The sequence below is a fragment of the Gadus macrocephalus genome, chromosome 17, assembly GCF_031168955.1.
Source record: "Gadus macrocephalus chromosome 17, ASM3116895v1".
Lineage (NCBI taxonomy): Eukaryota > Metazoa > Chordata > Actinopteri > Gadiformes > Gadidae > Gadus > Gadus macrocephalus.
In genome coordinates, this window is record NC_082398.1 from 3,599,571 (window position 1) to 3,621,373 (window position 21,803).

Consider the following 21,803-nt stretch of genomic DNA (forward strand, 5'->3'; position numbering starts at 1 on the left):
ATCACGGGGCTCTCAGGGGGGAAGCTACGCTATCACTTATCAGCCAGATTGGGAATTGGGAATAAATTATGCTAATAATCAGAAGAACGGGCATTCTTTCCCAGCCCTGCTCACGTCCCTCTCCCCCTCTTGAGGTATCGGGGGAAGGCGTTGAGATACATTCCATCCCGACGGGGTATGCCTCTGAGAATTAGTGAAATCCACGGTTGCTTTTAAAGATGGAAAAGAAAGAACGCCACAACGCAAATTTTTAAACCCCCTGATCAGAATAAGCCGTGAAGGCTCTGGGCGTAATGGGTGAAACGGTTTTGATGGGATGAATTCACTTTTGTCTGCGGAGTGGAGAACATGAGACGGAACACTGGTTCCGGCGGAATCCGGAATGCCACCGGATAGCAGATTAATGATGGGGGGCTTCAGCGATCTAGAACCTCCAATACGGAGCCTGGTTAAACTCATCGATCACAAATCACAGAGCTGTCACTCAGACAGCGCTGTCTTGAATGGCCCTTCCGTTGCCTGTATATATTCCACTGAATTAAACCCTACCTTCTCGTGTTGGGCTCAAAGCGAGAGGACGTTGTACTGATCGGTCATGATTCTTCAGGAGTTGGGGGTTGAAGTTAACTGGAAAGGAACTCGCCACTCAGGGGTAGATCTGTGGAGCTTGATGACTGGAAAATGATAAGTCATTCAATCACGCACAGGCTAGGTGTGTTTCTTCCACTGGCACACACACACGCATTCATAATAATCACTGAGCTTAGTTATGCCAGAGTCTCTCTTTATCAACCATTTCCAATCGATACATCAAACAACGCATACAAAAAGAGAAGTGTCTCAATTGACATAGCTTATTATAGAGTGCCAAGGACTGTCACGGTTTGTAAATGCATCCCCTAAATCCTATCCTAAATTGTTTTGATTTCCCTGATTAAACGGAGTCAGGTTCAACGCGAGTCTCAAACGTTCCATTCCACGTCTGAAGGCACGAGTGTTTGTTAGTCCCTTTGACGTCTCCTACGGCCGAGGAGAGCCTCTCCAGATATTCCATACTATTCCAACTCCTCCCTCCTTCATCGGTCGAAACATCTTGCGTCGGGAACCGGTACAGTTCACTGTGAAGTCATAAGGCTCAGTGATGGTTCAACGTCGACGCAGCGCAATGACCACGCAGACGCTTCGACGCAGTCGTGAACTTGTTTTGGTTCCGCGTCAGGTGTTAGTGAGCGGACCAATCACAGCCCTCCACTTCACCTTGACATTTTGTTGGGAGGCGAGCGTCTGGCCCTTGAGGCGGACGCAAGGAGGGTCCGCAAGGACGTAATGCGTCTGTCAACCCCATTTGCGTTGCGCCGACTTGAAACAATAACTAAGCCTTCAAGCCGCCATTTCAGCAGGCAGTCCATTCTGCATCCTCCACCTGCACCACCACCACCACCACCACACCCGACAGGGGTGGTCACAGACAGCACCCCATCAGGAACCTCCATCCCCCCCCCCCCCCCCCCCCTCCTTGCCAGGTCAGCTCCAGAGGCAGATGTTGCTGACGGCCTGGCAGGTGGAGCTGCTGGCGGCGGGGGAGAGGTACAGCTTGCCGCTGGGGCAGACGCACACCTCGTACGTGGCCTGTCCCGCCGGCGGTGGCGGCGGTGACGCCCGTCCCGGAGGCTCTGGCGCGAACACACCGAGCGGCAGGCTGGCGAGGCGAACCGTGGCGGCGTCTAAGATGATCTGACAGGAGAGAGAGAGAGAGGAGGAGGGGGAAGAGAACACACTGAAGGTCACCGGGAGTGATGTCTGGAGCCGTTTTCCCCTAAGCTGGCGTGATGGGGGGGGGGGGGGGGGGGGGCGCTACACCCTTCACAGGTGGGGTAGACACTTCGGAGGAACCAGTAAGGTGGGATTTAAAAGTCTTCAACCGAATGAATCCCAACCGCTCCCTTTAGTCCTCCCGCCAAAGCCACTCCAAAAAAGAAATGATGAAGATGAATTCTTCCGAGTCACCAATGTTGTTTTTTAATCTTTGTTTATGCATGCATTTTATTTCTGCAATTTTAAGTTTGCCCGTTTGAATATCTGGCAGGGGACAACAGATGTAACCTAGCCCCTTGGGCTTACTCCGGCTCACTCGCAGTTTGAGTGTTGATTGGTGAGCAATGTCCCTGAAAAATAAAAAGCAACAGGGCTGCCGAGTCTGGTGGAAGACTCCGGAGGAAAGACGGGTAAGAATCCAGATTGCCTGCCCTGGCTTTAAGTGGGGCATCATAGTTTCCCGCGGGGGGTGGGGTAAATCAATAACTCCATGGGTCCCGTCTCCAATCCGATCCGCTCAAAATGAACCCTGTTGATACTCATAGTTTTTGTTTTAACCCTTTAGCACACAATATGTTGTCGAGCATGATTCTTAAAGGTGACATATTACACCACCAGGTGTGTGTGAGTGTGATGAGCCATTACAAGCCTTCTTTGAACATCTGCCTCTTCTGACGTCACAAGTGGGCGTGCCCGCCTAGATATACGGACGGATAGATCAGTCTCGCAGTGGACTGTAGCAAACGTTGCTCATCTATCGGTCCTACATCTAGGTGGACACGCCCACTTGTGCTGTCAGAAGAGGCAGATATTCAAAATGGCGTTTCCCAGACGGGCGGAGAGGAAGTGAGTGGCGGGGGGGGGGGGGGGGAGGGGGGGTGCGGGTGGGGGGGGGGCTCCTCACCTCTCCCTCGGTGGACTGCAGCTGCAGGTCCTTGCGTCCGCCGACGGTCAGGGCCCCGTGGGCCGAGGTGACCTCCACCCCCCGGGGGGCCCCCATGGTCAGCGTCCGTGTGGGGGACTCCAGCCTGCAGCGACCACATCCACACCCAGGGTTCAGACCTCCGGTTCAAACAGGTTGATTATGAAGCGTCCTTTCAATACGTCAAGCCACCACATAGTCGTTATTACAGTGCTGCTTTTTTATGGAAACAATAAAGACATGGGCAGGGTAAGGCAACTTTATTTATAGAGCACTTCTCATACACAAGGCCCATAAAAGTGTCTCGTGTAGTACCTCGTGTAGAGCCTCATAAAATCAAATAAAAGCCTTAATCCCCCTACCCACAACAAACCCCACCCAGACTGCATTCGCGACTTTTGCCAAAGTCTCTTGGATTGCCAACGTCCTTAATGAGGAATGGGGTCCTCTCAAAGTGGAGTGTGTCCATTAGCCCAGTTTGCCATAACTTCAGCGTTGGGGCTTCCTTCTTTTCTGGTTCAGAGCCAATGCCCTTCCCTCCTGCTGGTCCACCGTCATGGATCGGGGACAATTAGTATTTTTTAACTTCTCCGCGCGGGACTTAATAATGCATGCGCGCCAACAACACACATTAATCTCCGTTGTACTCCTGACTTTGCTAAACCAATAACTTTACCACCTGTGGAGGAACTGGCTGGCGCACCATTTCCAAATTGACCAGGAAGCCATTTGTCATTTAATCAGCATCCCCTGACCTTCAGCGAGAAGAGACTAACACAATTATACATTCCCGCCGTCCGCCACTCGCATATTTGTTTACAAGCACAGGATCTGAGTGGGAGCCAATCAATGCACAGTTCGTCTTCATATTTCATAACCGTTTCAAATTGATTCCCCGCTCCCCCCCCCGCTCCCCACCCCCCAACCCGCCACCATCTTGCCCAAATCTGTTTTCAATGCATTTTTAAACAGAATCCTTTAGGGAGCCGTGTTGAAATCTGTTAAATTGCCATTCTCCCGGAAACTGACACACATTTCAGATCATAAGCAGCCCGGGGGGGGGGGGGGGGGCTGATGAATTTCATCTGCATTCGTTAAGCCGCTGACGTGCCACCAGCCTTCTCGGCGTACACACCGCGCAGACGACATGTACTGATGCGTGTGTGTGCGTGCATGTACGCGCAACTCTTTGTGTGTGTGTGTGTGTGTGTCTGAATGCGTGTGTGCACGCGCGCGACGAAGGTATGCAATCAGGTACAAAGTGCCAATCAGCTCGTCTACCACGTCAATCCTCCCGCAGAGAGAGAGAGAAAAATAAAAAAGCAACCGGGGAAAGTGTTAAAACACATCCGTTCATCAAGCCTCAGAAAAGCGCCAACGCAACCGATTCCTCCATCGCAGTGGAACGCTTTCAACGTGGAGGCGAAGCCCGTCCTGCATCGCGTGCAGCACATGCGTTTAAAGCCCGGAGGCGATCCGCAGTGTGAGTCGGAGTGCGGTAGTTGTTCCTATTAGAGCGGCTGTTAACGAGGCACTGCCTGCACTACGAGCCAGCATCGCCGTGGCGATCGCAGGGTTGCCTCAGCATGTCACAGTCGCTCTTGATCACTTCAGAAACTAAGTGGTTTTTCTGACGCTCAGCAAATTGCAAAAAAAACCCAGAGACCCAGATGGGGGTTTCGCAACAAACCGCGTCAAACTTTGGGGTTGTTATTATCATACCGAGTTCTCCCCGGCAGATTGGATGGTCAACACAGAGGGAAAACAAAAACTTCAGGAGTCCGGTAAATAGATGTTTGTTTACCTTGGGACCCCGGCAGACTTTCTAAGTACCTCCGAATGTTTGCGTGGACCGACTGCAGTTCAACCCGGCGATAACACGAGCCTTCGGTAATTAACCTGTGTCCAACACCGCCACAGTGTTCAGTGTACCGCCTGTGATCCGAAACACCGGGCCAGCGGCCGCGTTTCCGCCCCTAGCCCTGTTCTGCGGACGCCTCTGCCATGTTTGAGCCAATATAGATTAAGATAAGACGCTCCCTTCCGGGAAATCACACCCTGTAATTAATCGGGGGAAATTTCGAGGCCAAACGAAAATAAACGATGCATGCAGAAGCATTCTATCCCGTCCGAGAAAGTAAACTCTCTTAATCACTGCACTGTGACGTCAAAAGTACATTTAAAAGCTATGAAGCGAAGAGTCTTGGATTCAGATGTCACCCGTTTTGTGTCTTCTAGCGAGGTGTTGTACAGCGTACGATTGCTCCAGGGCGCAGGTCGTGTGAGTGCCTTGAGTTCTGCACGGCTGTGTTACAAATTCTCGGGGCCCCGGATCACTTCTCAGGGCCTCCAAGCAGCGATTTTAATAGTCTGTCTGTCCGTCAATGTCCACGCCGGATGAAAAGGGGGTTCTCGCAGTGCCATATTACATGGAGTTAAGTGCCACTTAGTTTTGACGGCACAAGAAAGTGAGAAAATAGAGCCTGCAATGATTACTTATTTGATTCCATGGCAACCAGAAAATATTATTCTCCATGCAAACTATTTTCAGGCTTGGGTATCTCTTTTCCCAAGCCAAGAGGAGAAATTGGCACTGGTTAAATACCGTATTAACGGGTGATATGGGTATGCATCGATCCCACTGGGAAGAGCTTCTCCTATAAAACGTGATCTCAAAGGACGGAGCATCCGCTAGGCAAGGTGACATCGCACCTGCGCGCTCTTCCGCGGCCATATGTTGATCTGGCCGCGTTCCAAATCAAACTAAACATCCTCGCACTTCCGCGTCCTGCGTGGCAGGATCACCGCTCATCAAACTTCCCCCTGCCCTTCAGGAGAGACCCCGCCCTGAGCGAGGTCTTTGAAGCGCGCGCGGGCGTCGCTCGGCTCACGACGCTAAACTCCTCGTGGACGCGGCGTGGCGGCGGTCCAACGCGGCGAGGGCCATCTGTGCTGTACGTCGGTAACAATCACAAAGACACCGGGTAAACATTGAACACTGACATTGCCTCCCAACCCCCCTTCTCCCAGCCATCACCACATCCCCACCGCTGACGAAACACCCGCTGACGTGCCACCACGATATTTCTGAAGAAGTGCAATTATTATCCGAGTGTTTCCAGAAGCGGTGGCCGTCTAACGCCCTCCGTTCTCCTCCATCAAGCGGCGACTGCGGTGTCACCGGTTGTCATGGCAGTGCACGGTGTTCAATTATCCAAAACCCTTTATTGGCCTTTGGAGGGAAGAAAAGGTTGAGACGGAGGAGACATGAAGCGAAATTGGCTAGAGGAGGACCTCTAAGATCCCTGGCCGGGGGGCTTTTGAAGTGAGCGCTTGTACCGCCGCGAAGCCGGAATGCATTAGTGTGATGAGAGATGAGAGACTATGCTCACATATTGAAGACGGACGTCGCAGATGTTGTCTTCTAGCGGGCTAGCACTTTATCCCCGGTGCTCCGTCTGGTGCTTTACACGTTGTACTTCATTAAGGATGGAGAGGAGGGAGTGGATGAGGACATGGTCGACGCCGCCTCCACTGCTTTCCCCAAAAAGGCTCAGGCTAGCAGGGGGAAGGCGGGTCAGGAAGGGGGACAACGGGGAGCGGGCCTTCACGGCTGTCGGCGGTGGGTCAAACTCGGGAAAAGCTCCTTCCCTGACCCGACCGCTTTAAAAGAGGGTCTGTTCGAAAAGAAGCAGACATTGTTTGTTGTGCGTTGTTGTGTTGTGCACACCGACGCCGAGACGTCCGTTCCCTGGGTCAGAGTGGACCGAGAGGAGGCTTAGCCGGGGGGAAACGGGGAACGTCATAGTGAGGTTCCTAAAGGACAGGGACCCGTCGGCTCGTACCCATTAACACTTAAAAGCCTTGGTTCAAGGCCCTCGGGGGCCAAACAGCTTTTAAGAATGCAATCGACCGTGTCGCAGCGCCTTTGCTGATGGCAGCAAGGCGCTGCGACACTCCTGATGGGAGAGTGGGGCGCAGCAGTGACCCCGGCTGCTGGTGGAGAGAGGGGTCACAACCAGCACCCCCACCGCCCTGCCGGCTGCCCTACAGCGCACACACACACACACACACACACACACACACACACACACTGGGTCAGCCGTCTCTGGACCCAGGGAATTGCCGCCGCTTAGACCGTCTAGCGCGAGGAAAGTGGGGCGCACTTAAACTCACTCACAGCCAGGCGTTATTTAAAACAAGAAACGCGAGAGAGGAGACTGAAGGAAGTGATGTGCAGAGCGTAGGAGCGGGAGATGAGAGCTGGCGAGAGAGAGAGAGAGAGAGAGAGGGGGAGAGAGCGAGAGAGAGCGAGAATATCTCTGGTGCATTTCTTTTGATTGTGAGATCTGCTCTGTTCCTCTCCCAGATTACTGCTGGCTCACACCATCAAATCTAAAACACACACCACAAAGAGAACTATCGCCTTAAATATCGTCACAGCGGGAGAGGACATCTGTGCGGAGGGGGTGTTTGTGTGTAGGGGGGTGTGTGTGGATCCGATCGCTCTCATCCTCAGTGATTTACCGATGGTTAACGTGTGTGGTTTAGGGTCAAGGTTGGATTTGTTCTCGCGCGGTTCTCCAGTCACGTACAGACTGAGTGAGCTGTGAGACGTGGTGGATTTGCCGGCGGATTTTCATTTCATTTCAAGCCGTGGATTAAAAGTCGTGGAGACTCCAGAAAACCCAGAGCCCCACTGTCGTTCCCAACAGCCTGACATCAAAATGTCTCTCTGCGGGACTGGGCCCGGGTCTGTCGTGGGGATCAGGGGAACAGGCCTCTGATCCTAGCGTGTGTGTGTGTGTGTGTGTGTGTGTGTGTGTGTGTGTGTGTGTGTGTGTGTGTGTGTGTGTGTGTGTGTCTTGGCACCCTTAACCCCCTTCCTATCCCCCCCCCCCCCCCCCCAACACCTCCCCCCAAGCTCCGGGGGGCGAACTCTACATCTCCGACAAAGAAACGCTAAGAATCTCAATTCGTCGTCCGGTTTTGTCGATGCGGTAAACACACCGAAACAGATTTGGTCTGAGGACTTGATCGAAAGTGTAGAAGCCTAAAGAAACGATTCTTACCGCCTGTGCGCTCGATATCTTATTGAAGGAGACACTCCATGATGAGGGGGCTCTCTGGTCCCCGGCACTGGGGGAAAGTACCGATATTAGGTTTGGGCTTAACCCGACCGAAAACACTTCAGCACCCGCCACGTCTCTGCGGTTTGTACACATATCATTGGGATATTGACCCAATTGCAGATGGCCGTCCCCCCCTGAGCGGGAGAACGAGGGAGAGAGAGACAGAGACGGGGGAGATTGGGGGAGGGAGAGAGAGCGAGAAAGATTAGGAGAGAGAGAGGGAGAGATTAGGAGAGGGGGAGAATGACAACCAGCGAGATAGATTTGGGGAGAGGGAAGGAGAGAGAGCAAGAGAGATAGTGGGAGTAAGTGGAAGAAAGAGAGAGAGAAGGTGAGGAGAGGGAGATTGAGAGTAAGTGGGAGAGAGAGAGAGAGGCAGAGAGAGAGAGAGAGAGAGATGAGAGAGAGAGAGAGAGAGAGAGAGAGAGAGAGAGAGAATGAGACAGAGAGAGAGAGATGAGGAGAGTGAGAGTGAGGGAGGGAGGGAGGGAGGGAGGGAGGGAGAGCCCTGTGTGCCGGCGCCTGTGCGTCTCATCACCATTCAAGTCACTCGGGGAGGAAGGGGGAGGAATCCACCGCCGCCAGAACTCGCGCTCCTCTGCCAACTTTGATCCCAGGCCTCCCTTTAGAAAGCAGCAAGGTGGACTCCAAACCCCGCTCATTATGGGCTGTGTAATGGGCCGGCGCGCCCCCCCCCCCCCCCCCGCCGCCCCAGGCCCAGCGCTCTGGGGTGCGGGCGCGGGGGGGAGTCCGTTCCGGCTGTAATGCGTCTCAAACTCGCTCGTTTTCCCCCCCTGACGGAGCCTCATTACGGCCGGGGGTGGGGGGGGTGGGGGTCGGGGTGGTGAGGGTGGGGGGGGGCGAGGGCCGGAGTGGCGCCCAGAGAAGGGCCACTGCGTTAATCCCCGCACCCCGAGATGGAAAGAAGCTATTACGGTGCGCTGTAGGCGCGCGGCGGGTGCTAACGAGGAGCTAGGTGCCGCGGGTTACGCACGGCGATCCGGGAAGCGTCCGGGTGCTCATTTCTTTTTCCTCTTCGTGGCGGTGCTAATAGGCGTTTGGTTTCACTCCGCAGGGATAATCCCCGTCGTGTCCAACAGGTTTGATCTGGTTAGAGCAGGTACGGTACATGGGGGCGGGGGGGGGGGGGGGGGGGGGGGAGCGGGGGGCGGGCTCTAATGAACCCGAGCGAGACTCACTTGAGCTCCTCGGAGGCGCTGGACTGGATGAGCGGCGTCTCCACCGAGTGCCGGAACACGGCGCCCTCCGACCCTGGCGGCGGAGCCAAGGAGATGAACCAATTAGAAACTGCTATTAAAATAAAAGTAAAAAAAAAATGAATTGCATGCGCTTCAACCTATTCCTAAACTGCTAAAGCAGAAGAAAGAAATCCAATAACTACAAAAAAACGAAAGCCTCTTTTTTTTTTAATAATAATAATTTCGATATTCTATAAACTATAATCTCTTCTCTATTCTACTGAAGTTAACGTCCGCCTCGACTGTTTGGAAGGGCCATGGGGGCGTGGTCTAGGGGGTGGGGCCATGTGGGCGTTGTCTAGGGGGTGTGTCCGTGGTGGAGGCTTTGGTCGAGGGGGCGTGGTCTAGGGGGGCGTGGCCCTTACCCGTGACGGTGAAGGTCCTTGTCCCGATGCGGATCTCGTCGGCGTCGGCGCTGAACAGCGGCAGGCCGTCGGCACGGCTACGGACCTCCAGCCTCCGGCACTGGGCCTCCACAGAGTCCGACCCTGGGGGGGGGGGGGGACATCACCATGACTACCTGGTAGTGAAATTAACCAAATTTTATCGTGATTTCGATTTCTGGGTCTAACGATTTCCAAGCTAATATAATTGACTTGAAGTGTTTCTTTTTAATTTCTTAGTAAGTATACTTATTTTATTCATTAAATGTTTTATAGAAGTGCAGAACAGCGGGATACATTATTTTCTATTTGAACATTTTCTATTTTAACTTTTTTCGAAGGGGAAATGTCAAAGTTCTCTGTTAAAGTGCTTTTTGGAGAAATGCTGAATAAAGGCATCATGTTTTCAAACTCGTTCAATAATCGTTTGAATAATCGTGATTTCAATTATTCACCAAAATAATCGTGAATCTTTTTCCATAATCGAGAAGTCCTATGACCACCCCTCCCGGGCCGGGGGCCTCTATAGCTGTGCAGAGGGCCCGCTTTCAACCCGCTCGACCCCGTTCCCTGAATCGTGGGGGCCCCACTGAACTCCGGGGGCCGAGATCATGTCGGGGGGGGGGGGGGGGGGGTTGGAAGGCGGTGAGTGGGTGGGTAGGGGGGGGGGGGGGGGGTTGACCTTGATTCAGCTGTTAAGGATTCAGCGTGGGAGCCCTCCAGGTGTATGTCCTCGGGCAAGATGCCCTGATTTCTTCCCTCGGCGCCCCGTTTGGTTACATAACCGCCGAGTTCTGCAGTCTGCCTCGGCAATCGAGGGGGCGGGGGGGGGATGAAGAACAAATGGGGGAACGCATTCGAAGTCTGTTCTTCAAGCGTTGTGTCTGTGTGTGTGTGCGCGTGCGTGCGTGTGTGTATGCGCGCCCCATGCAGGGTATTGTTTTGGAGGATATCAGGAGAAAGGAGGACAGGAGAATACACGGGTTTGTTTACTCTGTTAGCCGTGTGGTCATTTGGCCGGCACACTCGCGCCGGGGCTAATTGGATTTGTAGGAGCGTGTCATTAAGCAGTTGGTCGGGGGTGAGGGCGTCTTGCCCAGGGTTGCCTACAGGTGGGCGCTGTGGCGAGCTCCTACCGCAGGCTCTAATGTTCAAACGCAGCCTCGGTTAATTAACTTCCTCCGTCCATTAAACCGGTAATTGGTCATGTGCCGGCAGACTCAACGGCCGAGTGACGAGCGGAACAATGGGTCGACCGCGCTCTCGTCCAATGAGAGCAGACCTCCCGCGAGCTCCAATATCAATTACTGCTGTAATTACGACCGCGGTTTCGAGAACACAATCCACAATTTCTCCCCGCAGGGCACCAAATGACCCTCGTCTCGGAATCACTTGGAGGCTTCTCACAGAGAATTTTATTCTTATGATGTTGTGATTTGCATTTGCGATTTGCAATTCGCAAAGGCTGCGATTAAAATAAAAGTTTTTTGTGTGATTTGTGACTAATACTGACTGGAGATCAGTAAGATTCGTATTTATTATTCTTTTACAATTCAATAGATAAATAAAGATGTTATAATATCAATTCATGCATCATTCATCTCAATACATCGGCCTGGCCTAAAGGAAAGAGCAGATATATGTTGACTGCTTCCAATCTTGTGTCGGTCATACTATAGAAGGATCTATTGCTTGTTGCTTGAATAATACAGAACATAAGGCACGTTAAAAAGAGAATTCGCTAAATCGCAATGACAATTTTGGAAATAATCTCAATTGGATTGTTTCCCCAAATCGTTCAGTCCTAGTTGGTACGCACACAAAGAAGCAACTTGACGACGACGCTTTGCGAAGACTCACCCACGGTCAGTTGGCCCGTGAGATGGCCCTGGCTGTTTCGGACGTTCAGTGTCACGTTCCTCTCCGACCGCAACACCAAGGCACTGTCCTGTTGGGGGAGGGGGGGAGGAGGGAGGGGGGAGAGGGGGGAGGGAGGAAGGGAGAGGGGGGAGAGGGGGAGGGAGGAGGGAGGGAGAGGAGGGAGAGGAGGGAGAGGGGGGAGAAGGGAGAGAGGGAGGGAGGGAGGAGGGAGAGGGGGAAGAAGGGAGAGAGGGAGGGAGGAGGAGGGAGGGGGGAGGGAGGGAGGGAGGAGGGAGTGGGGAAGGGAGGGAGAGGGGGAAGAAGGGAGAGGGGGAAGAAGGGAGGGAGGGAGGAGGGAGAGGGATGGAGGGAGAGGAGAAGGGAGGGAGGAGGGAGGGAGGAGGGAGAGGGGGGAAAAGGGAGGGAGGGAGGGAGAGAGAGAGAACGAGATGATTCCACTTCCACTTTATTGCTCAGAACCGATATATTGTTGTTTTTTTCACTCTGCCTGATTGTGCGACACGCCGTGAATTTGGATCAAAGTGTCGCTTTAAAGAAGCGGGCTCAGCCGATTGGGTAAACAAAAACAGACTGTTTGGCACAAAGAAAAGACTGTGTGTGTGTGTGTGTGTCTAATCAAAAGCAGAAAATGGATTTCTGTGAGGTCCCATTAAACGTCCAATCCAAGGCCAACCAATGACTGGCAAACATAACTTAGTGGAAGTCAACGGTTTGAAACAAGAAACTACTTTCACGCACCCACCTGCACCCACAGTTACCCACAAACTTTAACTTAATGAACCGTCGTGGTTGGAAGGGTCCCTAGGTGTGCGACCGTCGCAGGCTCCTATGGCTGGGCCCCCTGTGTGTGTGTGTGTGTGTGTGTGTGTGTGTGTGTGTGTGTGTGTGTGTGTGTGTGTGTGTGTGTGTGTGTGTGTGTGTGTGTGTGTGTGTGTGTGTGTGTTTGCACCAACCCCGCGTATCAACATCAGAAACGTTGAGTGCTGAGTGTGTGTGTGTGTGTGTGTACGTGTGTGTGTGTGTGTGTTTTTGTTCTCTCCTTCCAAAGGCACTGTAGTAGTGTGAAGTTTCAGCTGCCTTGATTTGAAAGCAAACCGCTTTGAAGAGTTTTCCCGGTGTCTTAGCGCGTTTCCTGTGGGGGCTGAGGCAGAGACACATCCCCCCCCCCCCACCCACCACACCACCACCCCGCCTCAGCCCCCCTCACCCCCCACCACCCCCCTCCTCCAGACACGTCATCTCTGTTTCATGTTGCCTTGTCGACCTGTGCAAGGTCAAGTGCTGATCAGAGCGTCGGTGAGGAGCTGGAGTGTGTTGTTTGTAGCGAGGTGGGGGGGGGGGGGGGGGGTGCGGGGGGATGGGGGGGGGGTGCGGGGGTGGGTGCCCCCCGACGCAGACGGACTGAGAAACGAGCGCCTGGATTGGGGTGGGGAGGGGGGGGGGGGGGGTGGGGGGGGGGGGTTGAGGAAGCAGTTTTCGTTTGCAGACGATAAAACAAACCCCGGGAAGGCACGGAGAAAGATACACAGACAAGGGCGACCGGGCCGAGGGCGCCTCCTCCTCCGCCAGCTGGCTGAGACCGGTCGCGGGGATTCGCCTGCTCGTCTTTTAGGAAATGCTAGAATTTGGGTTGGATGTGGTACGAGACGGCGCAGTCATCGTTGGTTAAAAGAGGCATTAAAAAAAATGGGTGGGTCTCATTTAAGAGCGTACGTTCTCGGTAATGATTCAGGTTCATTGATCAAGAAACCTTGACAGAAAAAAACAAACGGTTCATGTAAATAATATATTGGTGTTGAATTCTTTCTTGCGTTCTTCATATATTTCTATATAGCGCTCGTTCTGGTTGGATCCAGGACACAGTGCTAGTCCGTGTGTACAATTACTGTGTTTTTCTTTCGCTCACTTTAGCTGTCTATTGTTACAGAGACACGATCGCGTTTCCTCGGGGATCGGGTTACTGTAATATCATGAGATGACACGGAGAGCCATCTTGTCTTTGGCTGATATCAAACGCTTTAATTACAAGACAATTCATGATTTCATTGGACTGTTCTAGCAGAGCAAAACAAATAACGTATCTTCCCGTAGACATGTCATCAGTGCTACCGATAGCGTCTCAGATTTCTCTCTTTGTACGTTGCTTCATAGCGTTAACTCAAACAATGTCACGTAATTGACAATAGCACAAAGAAAAGTTACTTCATCGAAATACATAACTTGGTCTTTGTTATATTCATCAAAACAAAGAGGCAGCCCTAATTTCCCTTTTGTCTTTTTCATCAGCGTCTCAAGTGGCACGTAACTGTTTGCATATCAACACTGAACTTAAATGAAATAAACCCCACATAGTAGGGATTGTAATAAAAGTTCATTAGCAGAGCCTTCATTACCACTCCAAACTAAGCATATTAATTTTGAACCCAAATTTCTTACAGGCCTACATTCAGATACAAACCGTTAAATGTGAGAAGTTTCAACATGAACTAACTTCACTACTCCCAGGCTCCTCCACTTCTTCCACTGTTTCTAATGGTTATCAGTCCCCTTGTTAATAAGACTGTCGCGTGCTATCCGTGAGCTGCCCTTTACAAACACCAGGAGAGCCTCCGGCACCAACGCAGACCACAGTCATCTGACCCCTTCATGTTGCCATCATCGTCATTATAAGCATCCCTGGGCTTCTGTTGTCATTAACGTTCAGCTCTCTGTGTGCCACAGACACGACCCCACCTGGAGTTGGGTGAATCAGATTTAGCTAGCAGTGTGCGACATATCTAATGATTCATGTGAAGCAATCGCCGAGCAGTTGAACTCTTAAAAGAAAAACCTTTTTTTGATCCAGTCGTGTTGCTACCACACCAATCCAAACGATATCCAAAAGATCAAAAGCTTTAATGAAAGAAGTGTTTAACGTCTGGTAACGGAGGGATTTGTATATGTGTGCATGTGACTCACATATAGACTAAAAAAAAGAAGATGGGGGTCGGTTTTCCCTTTCCGACGTGTCACCCACTGGATGAGGAAAACGGATGCAATCAGAAGTTGCAGGACCGTACACTAAGTCTGAGCGCTGTTAGCTAGGTGCTTCCGGGTGATCAGGTGTACGGATGTGTAGGATATAAACACTCGGTGCTGCTTGGAGCCTCGACCCTAGGACGGACATCGTCAGAGGGGTGCCGGAGACCTCACATTCCTACAACATCACCTTTAGACCCCCAAAGCTATCATTTGGTCGGCAGCGCGCCAGCGACGGTTTATCGCAGTGCGGTCGTCTGATGATTAGGACAAACAAAAGACGAAGGGAAAGAGGAAGAATCAATCCTTGCAGCAGAGTGCGTGGGGCACCGCACAGTGTTTCTATAAATTATGCAACCCGGTAGTGATTGAAGCAGGGATGAAGTAAGATCAGAGTGTAGTCAGGGCCATGGGGGAGGCTAGGGAGTCTCATTAAGTCCGTTTAACTGTGCTCCGGGCCCAGGTCGGGGGTCCATCGCGGTCTGGGCGGTGGTGGTCCGCCTTTATTCTTACTTTTGGTAAACATGGACATGAAGGCCGAGGGCAGAGTGTAAGATTTCTTTAGAAGCGGCTGCGATGAAAATGAGTAAACCAAAAAAACACATAAAATAAAAGAGAACAATGGCAAAGCTAATACACCGATTCAGTTTTTTGTGTATTTTTGTGTGTGTGTGTTTGTGTGCGTGTGCGTGCGTGCGTGCGTATTTTGTTAAACACATTAACGTGACATAGCTCTTATTTTTAGAACAACAATAGCAGCTATTTGGGTCGAACACGGGACACACACGTCGGAGGTCTCTGACTGTTTTCCCCGCCGTGGCGTATCCTCCATCATCAACAAAAAGACTAAATTCATAAAATTCATGAAATTAACGGCGGAATATTGCATCCTCCTCAGGGCCCTCCCCCGAACGAACAAGGTCACCATCTGTAAAACCCGTCTGAAACGGGGAGGATTAGCATGAATAAATGGAAACGCACTCTGACACCTCCGTTAGCACAACAACAAGAGACAGACGGGGTTGTCGGTGCATTCCCCGAAACCGCCTGATCACATTATTATTCGCCGGGCGCGGGCCAAAACGCCTACGGTAAACAGCGGCGGACGACTTGTGAACAACGTATGTCAGGAGGGATGATGAAACACTGTGGACAATGCGCGCAATCTCCCACCACAAACATCTTGCGTGTCAAATATGCAAATAAACCTGAGCAGATTTAATTTAATACTTGGCATCTTTGATACTGCTCCATGTTGACATCCAATATTGGCCCTGGGGATTTTATGATTTTATGATATTTTAAACGCCTTTCCGAGCCGAGCAACCCGTACTGGTTGGCGGATGACGACTCCGACGGCTACTTTCTCCCTCCTAAAAAAAGTAGGGAGGAGGAAGAAGAGTTGACGCACAACATTTCGGGCTGAGCCCTGATGTCCCCGCCGGACCTCGCTTATGTTACGGTCGTGCGTATCCGCAGCCGTCACGGAGAGCGGCTTATTGATTGGCAGAGGATATCCGAGCTCTCGTTAGGCGGAGGCCCTTCCGCTCGTCATACACGCCGTAATACACAACCCCCCCCCCACCCACCCACCCACTCAGCTCGCCGTGCGCCTGACAGGGCGCCTCAGGTGGAGGGGTATCGAGCCAGCGTGTCACATCACGCGCTAGTGCCGTGTGCGTCCCTCTCTGTTCCTCTCTCTGTGTGTGTCACGCTGTGCGTGTCTCTGTGTGTCCTCTCTCTCTCTCTTTCTCTCTCTCTCTCTCTCTCTGTGTGTGTCTCTGTGTGTCTCTGTGTGTCTCTTTCTCTCTCTGTGTGTGTCTCTGTGTGTGTCTCTGTGTGTCTCTGTGTGTCTCTCTGTGTGTCTCTCTGTGGTGTCTCTGTGTGTCTCTCTCTCTCTCTCTGTGTGTCTCTGTGTGTGTCCTCTCTGTGTGTCTCTTTCTCTCTCTGTGTGTGTCTCTGTGTGTGTCTCTGTGTGTCTCTGTGTGTCTCTCTGTGTGTGTGGCTCTGTGTGTGGCTCTGTGTGTCTCTCTGTGTGTCTCTCTGTGTGTGTCCTCGTGTGTGTGTCTTTGTGTCTCTGTGTGTCTCTCTCTGTGTGTGGCTCTCTCTGTGTCTCTGTGTGTTTCTGTGTCTCTCTCTCCCTCTCCCTCTCTCTCTCTTTCAATCTCTCTTTGCTCTCTCTCTCTCTCGCTCTCTGCTGTTCGCCGATAAGGGTGCCCTTGTGCGATGTGTGCATGTGTTTGCGTGCGTGTGTGTGTGTGCACGCAGCTTCGTTCTCAGGAAGAACGTGAGGTAATGCGTTTGGTTTTGACTAAACGTTATTAGAACAAATGCCTTTCCTTCTTTTAATCGCGCGCCTACGAGAAGGTCGCACCCGATGAACGACTGGCGTCGTTAATTTAATAAATGTCCCGTTTTCAATCAAAGCCCAAAGTACCCCGAATAGTCGTCATCGGAATGAAAAAACGTTCAATCTGGTGCGGCAAATTGCGCACACTTTTCCAACCCGCAACTGGCTGACCGCATTTGGTAACCCAAACTATCGAATAAAAAACGGAATAAATCTCGTCTTGAATCCCGTCTCCGGTCGCCGGAATTGCTCTCCTGGTGGCAGGCGGCTATTCACAAAAAAAAGTCGGAAACGATTTCCGACAACGTTTTATTGGGGTATAAGTAGGTATCGGAAAGAGAAGGAACCAGGAACAACAGCGCAGCGCGTCGACGCAGCGGTGGAGCGGCGCTGGTTAATCTCCGGCACATCAGAGGAGGGGGGAGGAGGTGGAGGGAGCAGAGCATGTCTGTGAGGAGGAGGAGGAGGAGGAAGAGAGGGGTGAGGTGGGGGAGGGAGGAGAGAGAGTGAGGAGAGGAGGAGGAGGAGGAGGAGAGAGGTGAGGAGAGAGGTGAGGAGAGGGAGGAGGAGGAGGAGAGGGGTGAGATGGGGGAGGAGGAGGAGAGAGGTGAGGAGAGAGGTGAGGAGAGGGAGGAGGAGGAGGAGAGAGGTGAGGAGAGAGGTGAGGAGAGGGAGGAGGAGGAGGGGAAGGGTGAGATGGGGGAGGAGGAGGAGAGAGGTGAGGAGAGGGGTGAGGTGGGGGAGGAGGAGGAGGAGAGGAGGAGGAGGAGGAGGAGAGGGGTGAGGCGGGGGGAGGACGAGGCGGAGGACGAGGCGAGAGGTGAGGAGAGGGAGGAGGAGGATAGGGGTGAGGTGGGGGAGGAGGAGGAGAGAGGTGAGGAGAGAGGTGAGGAGAGGGAGGAGGGTGGAGGAGAGGGGTGAGGTGGGGGAGGAGGAGGAGAGAGGGAGGAGGAGGAGGAGAGGGGTGAGGAGAGGGATGAGGTGGGGGAGGAGGAGGAGGAGGAGGAGAGAGGTGAGGAGAGGGGTGAGGTGGGGGGAGGAGGAGGAGGAGGAGGAGGAGGAGAAGGGTGAGGTGGGGGAGGAGGAGAGGGGTGAGGTTGGGGAGGAGGAGGAGAGAGGGAGGAGGAGAGAGGGAGGAGGAGGAGGAGGAGGAGGAGAGAGGGAGGAGGAGGAGGAGGAGGAGAGGGGTGAGGTTGGGGAGGAGGAGGTGAAGGAGAGGAGGCTGAGGAGGAAGGAAGGAGTGGAGCATGTCTATGAGGAGGGGGAGGTGAAGGAGGAACCGGGGGAGGAGGAGAGGGGTGAGGAGAGGGAGGAGGTGGAGGAGGGAGCGGAGCATGTCTGTGAGGAGGTGGAGGTGGAGCCGGAGGAGGAGAAGGGGGGGGGGGGGGGGGGGGGGGGGTGATTTACGGCGTGGGCGTTGATTGGAAACACAGCGCGGCGGAGCCCTGGTCTCTCTGTGATGGTGTGTAATCTCCAGCAGGGTTGCGTGTGCTCTGCGCTCGGCAGCCGGGCTGAGGAAAGCCCATTACCGTCCCCCCGCTGATGGGGGGGCCCAGATAGCGCGCCACGGGGAGGAACAACAGGAAATGAGGAAGAGCACGCCGGGCGGAACGAATACGCCGTCGGAGGACGGGGCGTGTTAGTGTGTTAGTGTGTGTGTGTGTGTGTGTGTGTGTGTGTGTGTGTGTGTGTGTGTGTGTGTGTGTGTGTGTGTGTGTGTGTGTGTGTGTGTGTGGACAAGCCTGTGTGCCGTGTGGGAGAGACAGTGAGATGGAGGAAGAGAGAGAGGGAGGGGGCGAGAGAGAGCGAGAGCGAGAGAGAGAGAGAGAGAGCGAGAGAGAGCGAGAGCGAGAGCGAGAGAGAGAGAGAGAGAGAGGAGCGAGAGAGCGAGAGAGAGAGAGAGAGAGAGCGCTGAGAGAGAGAGAGAGCGAGAGAGAGAGCGAGAGCGAGAGCGAGAGGCGGAGAAGTGCAGAGATCGAACATTGAAGTTCCTTCCGGAAGCCTCCCGCGGTGAATCACGGCTGAGATCCATCAGCTCATCTCTGCTTTGACTATCTCTTGGGGAGGATCATTGACCCGTCCATTCATCCACCCGACGCAAGGCAGTCGGTGAGGGGTTGCCAGATTAGGAGGGGGAAATCGGGCCCAATCTGGCAACACTGGGGCTGGGTTTGTTTTTTATGTACTCTCCGGGACTGGGTTGCCAGAGTTGCCAGATCGGGCGGGAAATCTGGCCCAATCTGGCAACACCGGGTTGCCAGATTGGGTTCGTTTTTGACGTACCCTCCGGGACCGGATCTCCTTCACGTAGAGCGGCAGCAGGAACTCGGAGAAGCCCTCCAGGCGGATCCCGTCCTGGCTCAGCTGGAGGTTCCCCATCCCGCCCTGCGACATAAAACCACAGCGAGTCCATTAACCAGCCCTTTTATAGGCAGAATGCAGCTCAGCAGGTAGAGTGGGTTGGCTGGTAACCAGCAGGGTTCTGGCTCGATCCCCGGCTCTTACTAGCCGAGGGTCGAGGTGTCTCTGATCAAAGCTGCTCCCGACGAGCTGGCTGTGGCCTTGCGTGGTTTACACCCCGTTGTTGTGTGACTGGGCATTTGCATGAATGGGTGAATGTATGGCAATATTGTAAAAGCTCTTTGAGTGGCCACTGGTTAGGAAAGCGCTGTATAAATGCCGTCCGTTTACCGTTCCACTTTTCTAACGCCTTTGTTTTCATTTCTCCATCTTTTCATCCTCACTCTGTCCTATCACCGTTCACACCAGAGTACATCAAACCCTCAACCCGCGTTTTTTTTCACCGGGGCGGAGAATTTACCTAATGGCGCTACTCGCGGCGCCTCTACCCAACCGCCACATCGGCGATTGTTACCGGTGACTCACAACAAAGACAACACGCACACATGCGCCGCACGCCACACACAAACTCAAACGGAGATTCTGACGGGAATCAATGTGACATTTAATCACAGGAGATTCCCGTCTCGTGCTTCTGGGAGGAAATGTCACGCAGAGGCAGTGGACCACGAGAGGGACGGGGGGACGGGGGGGGGACGGGACGGGACGGGACGGGGGGGGGGCACCAGACGCCAGGCACGGCGGACGCACTCGCTCGCGGAGTGATGGGTAGGTGAGCGAAGTGACAGCGGCGCCCTGGACGGCGGGAGCGACGGAGAAGGAAACGCGAAATCACATGTTAGCGCCGATCGCCTACGCGGGCGGCCGGGGGGGGGGGGGGGGGAGGGGGGGGGGGGTTGGATGATGTCGCGTGGCGTTCGATTCGTCGATGGGTCCCACTTCGCAGAGCCCGATGAGATTGGCCTGGAGCGAGGACTCACCGGCCGCCCGGGGTAATGGTCGAGCGATACCCAATTAGTGGGATCGCCAGACATGAAATCAGAGAACAGACACAAACACCCCGCGCCCCCGTTATCACCAGCCCGGCGGGAGGGGGGGCGACAGAGCTGTTATTAGACCGCCGGGGTCCCCCAGAGACGGGGAGGCGGGGAGGCGGGCTCCACGGGGGCCCCCCACCACGCTGTCTGGTGACGCACGTCACACAGCCGACGAGGAGGGAGGGAGGGAGGGAGGGAGGGAGGGAGGGAGGGAGGGAGGGAGGGAGGGAATAAGGTAGGGAGGGAGGGATGGCTGGATGAAGGGAGGGAAGAAGGGAGGGAGGGAGGAAGGGAGATAGGGAGGGGAGGGAGGGAGGGGGAGGGCGGGAAGAAGGGAGGAAGGGAGGGAGGGAGGGAGGGAGGGAGGGAGGGAATAAGGTAGGGAGGGATGGGAGGGAGGGAGGGAATAAGGTAGGGAGGGAGGGAGGGATGGATGGGGGGGGAGGGAAGAAGGGGGGGATAGAGGGAGGGAGGGATAGAGGGAGGGAGGGAGGGAGGGAGGGCGAGGAGGGAGGTGTTAGTGGTGGGTGACCACTAGAGATGGTCAGGAAATGCATCTGTCCCACTCGAGTGGTTTAGAGAGGGGGGGGGTGGGGGGGGGGGGGGGGGGGGGGGGGGGGGGGGGTTTGTCGCGGTGCTGGAGAAGGAGTGCAGGTGGGGGGGGGGGGGGGGGGGGTGTTGGTTTGAGCTGTCATCGAGAGTTTGTTGACAAAGCGGTAGGCGCTGGATAGGTCACAGGGCTGCGGGGGTCTTGGCTCGTGAGATCCCCCCCCAGCGGAGTCAGCTGGGGAGGGGATCTCATCCCGCACCGCATCCAAACAGAGGGAACTAGATCTCCTTATTGAAAAGAAAAACGGGTGGACCCGTAAAATACAATTTATTCCTCTGCGTATTAAGGCCACGTTCGGATTCCATTTCATTACATTTACGTAAATCTATATTTGACCTATATAAACGGCGCCCGAAATTAACCTTTTGATGAGACGCCCTTTTTAAACCTTAGCGATTCAATTTGAGGCATTTTTCCATTTTACAAACATTCAGCTGCAGGAGCCAAGCCCTGGAGCAGTTTGTCTGTAAAGCAGCTTTCCCATGGGTCAATAACTCCCGACGTCAGATAAGAAAAATACCAAAGCCTAACTGTCATCGTTTTTGGTGTGAAAACCCAGCGTGCTGAAAACAGAAAGCATGTTTCAGCTTGTTGGTTGGAGTGCATTGTGATCCACAACTATATATGTGGTTTGTGTGTATGTGAGTGGATGACGGCTGGTCTGATTGGGACTATGGGGCTGAGTGAGTCTGCACACCTGTTGCACATTGATGGCTCACGTGCCATCATCGACGCACAGCCAATCATCCACACACACAACTTAGGCGAGTTTTAGATTGTCTGCTTTGCGCGCATGCATTCACGAGACTTGAGAACATCCGCCAGAACTAGTCAGAAACTCGTCAAGCTCCCACAACGTCAAGTCGGACACAGTGCACTTTTTGTTGTTTGAACAAGCAGTGGCTGTGTCTCAATTCAGGGGACGCATCCTTCGAAGGACGCCGTCTATAAAGGTTTGGCCTTCGTAGACCGTGAAGGCCGGACCGAATGCCGAACGTAGGTTTTAAATGAGACGGTCTGGCCTACGGAGCATTT

At 53.6% G+C, this 21,803-nt stretch overlaps 1 protein-coding gene across 1 annotated transcript; it reads right to left on the reverse strand.

Moving 5' to 3' along the window:
- Positions 1–767: 767 nt before the first annotated feature.
- On the reverse strand, positions 768–19,156 carry LOC132475611 (zeta-sarcoglycan-like). The gene is made up of 6 exons (XM_060076840.1): positions 19,044–19,156; positions 11,372–11,459; positions 9,494–9,616; positions 9,069–9,141; positions 2,720–2,843; positions 768–1,734 (listed from the first exon to the last, which is right to left on the reverse strand). Exons 1-6 carry the CDS (start codon positions 19,152–19,154, stop codon positions 1,525–1,527), a joined length of 729 nt encoding a protein of 242 aa, XP_059932823.1. The 5' UTR covers positions 19,155–19,156; the 3' UTR covers positions 768–1,524.
- Between the last annotated feature and the right edge of the window lie 2,647 nt (positions 19,157–21,803).

What these genes read in the sequence shown, in the direction of transcription:
- LOC132475611 (XM_060076840.1), bottom strand. Translation starts at nt 19,154, where the DNA reads ATGTCGCAGGGCGGGATGGGGAACCTCCAGCTGAGCCAGGACGGGATC. An exon ending in AAGGACCTTCACCGTCACGG is followed by an intron (nt 9,142 to 9,493) that starts GTAAGGGCCACG and finishes CTCCGCCGCCAG; the next exon opens with GGTCGGAGGGCGCCGTGTTC. An exon ending in TGCAGTCCACCGAGGGAGAG is followed by an intron (nt 1,735 to 2,719) that starts GTGAGGAGCCCC and finishes CTCTCCTGTCAG; the next exon opens with ATCATCTTAGACGCCGCCAC.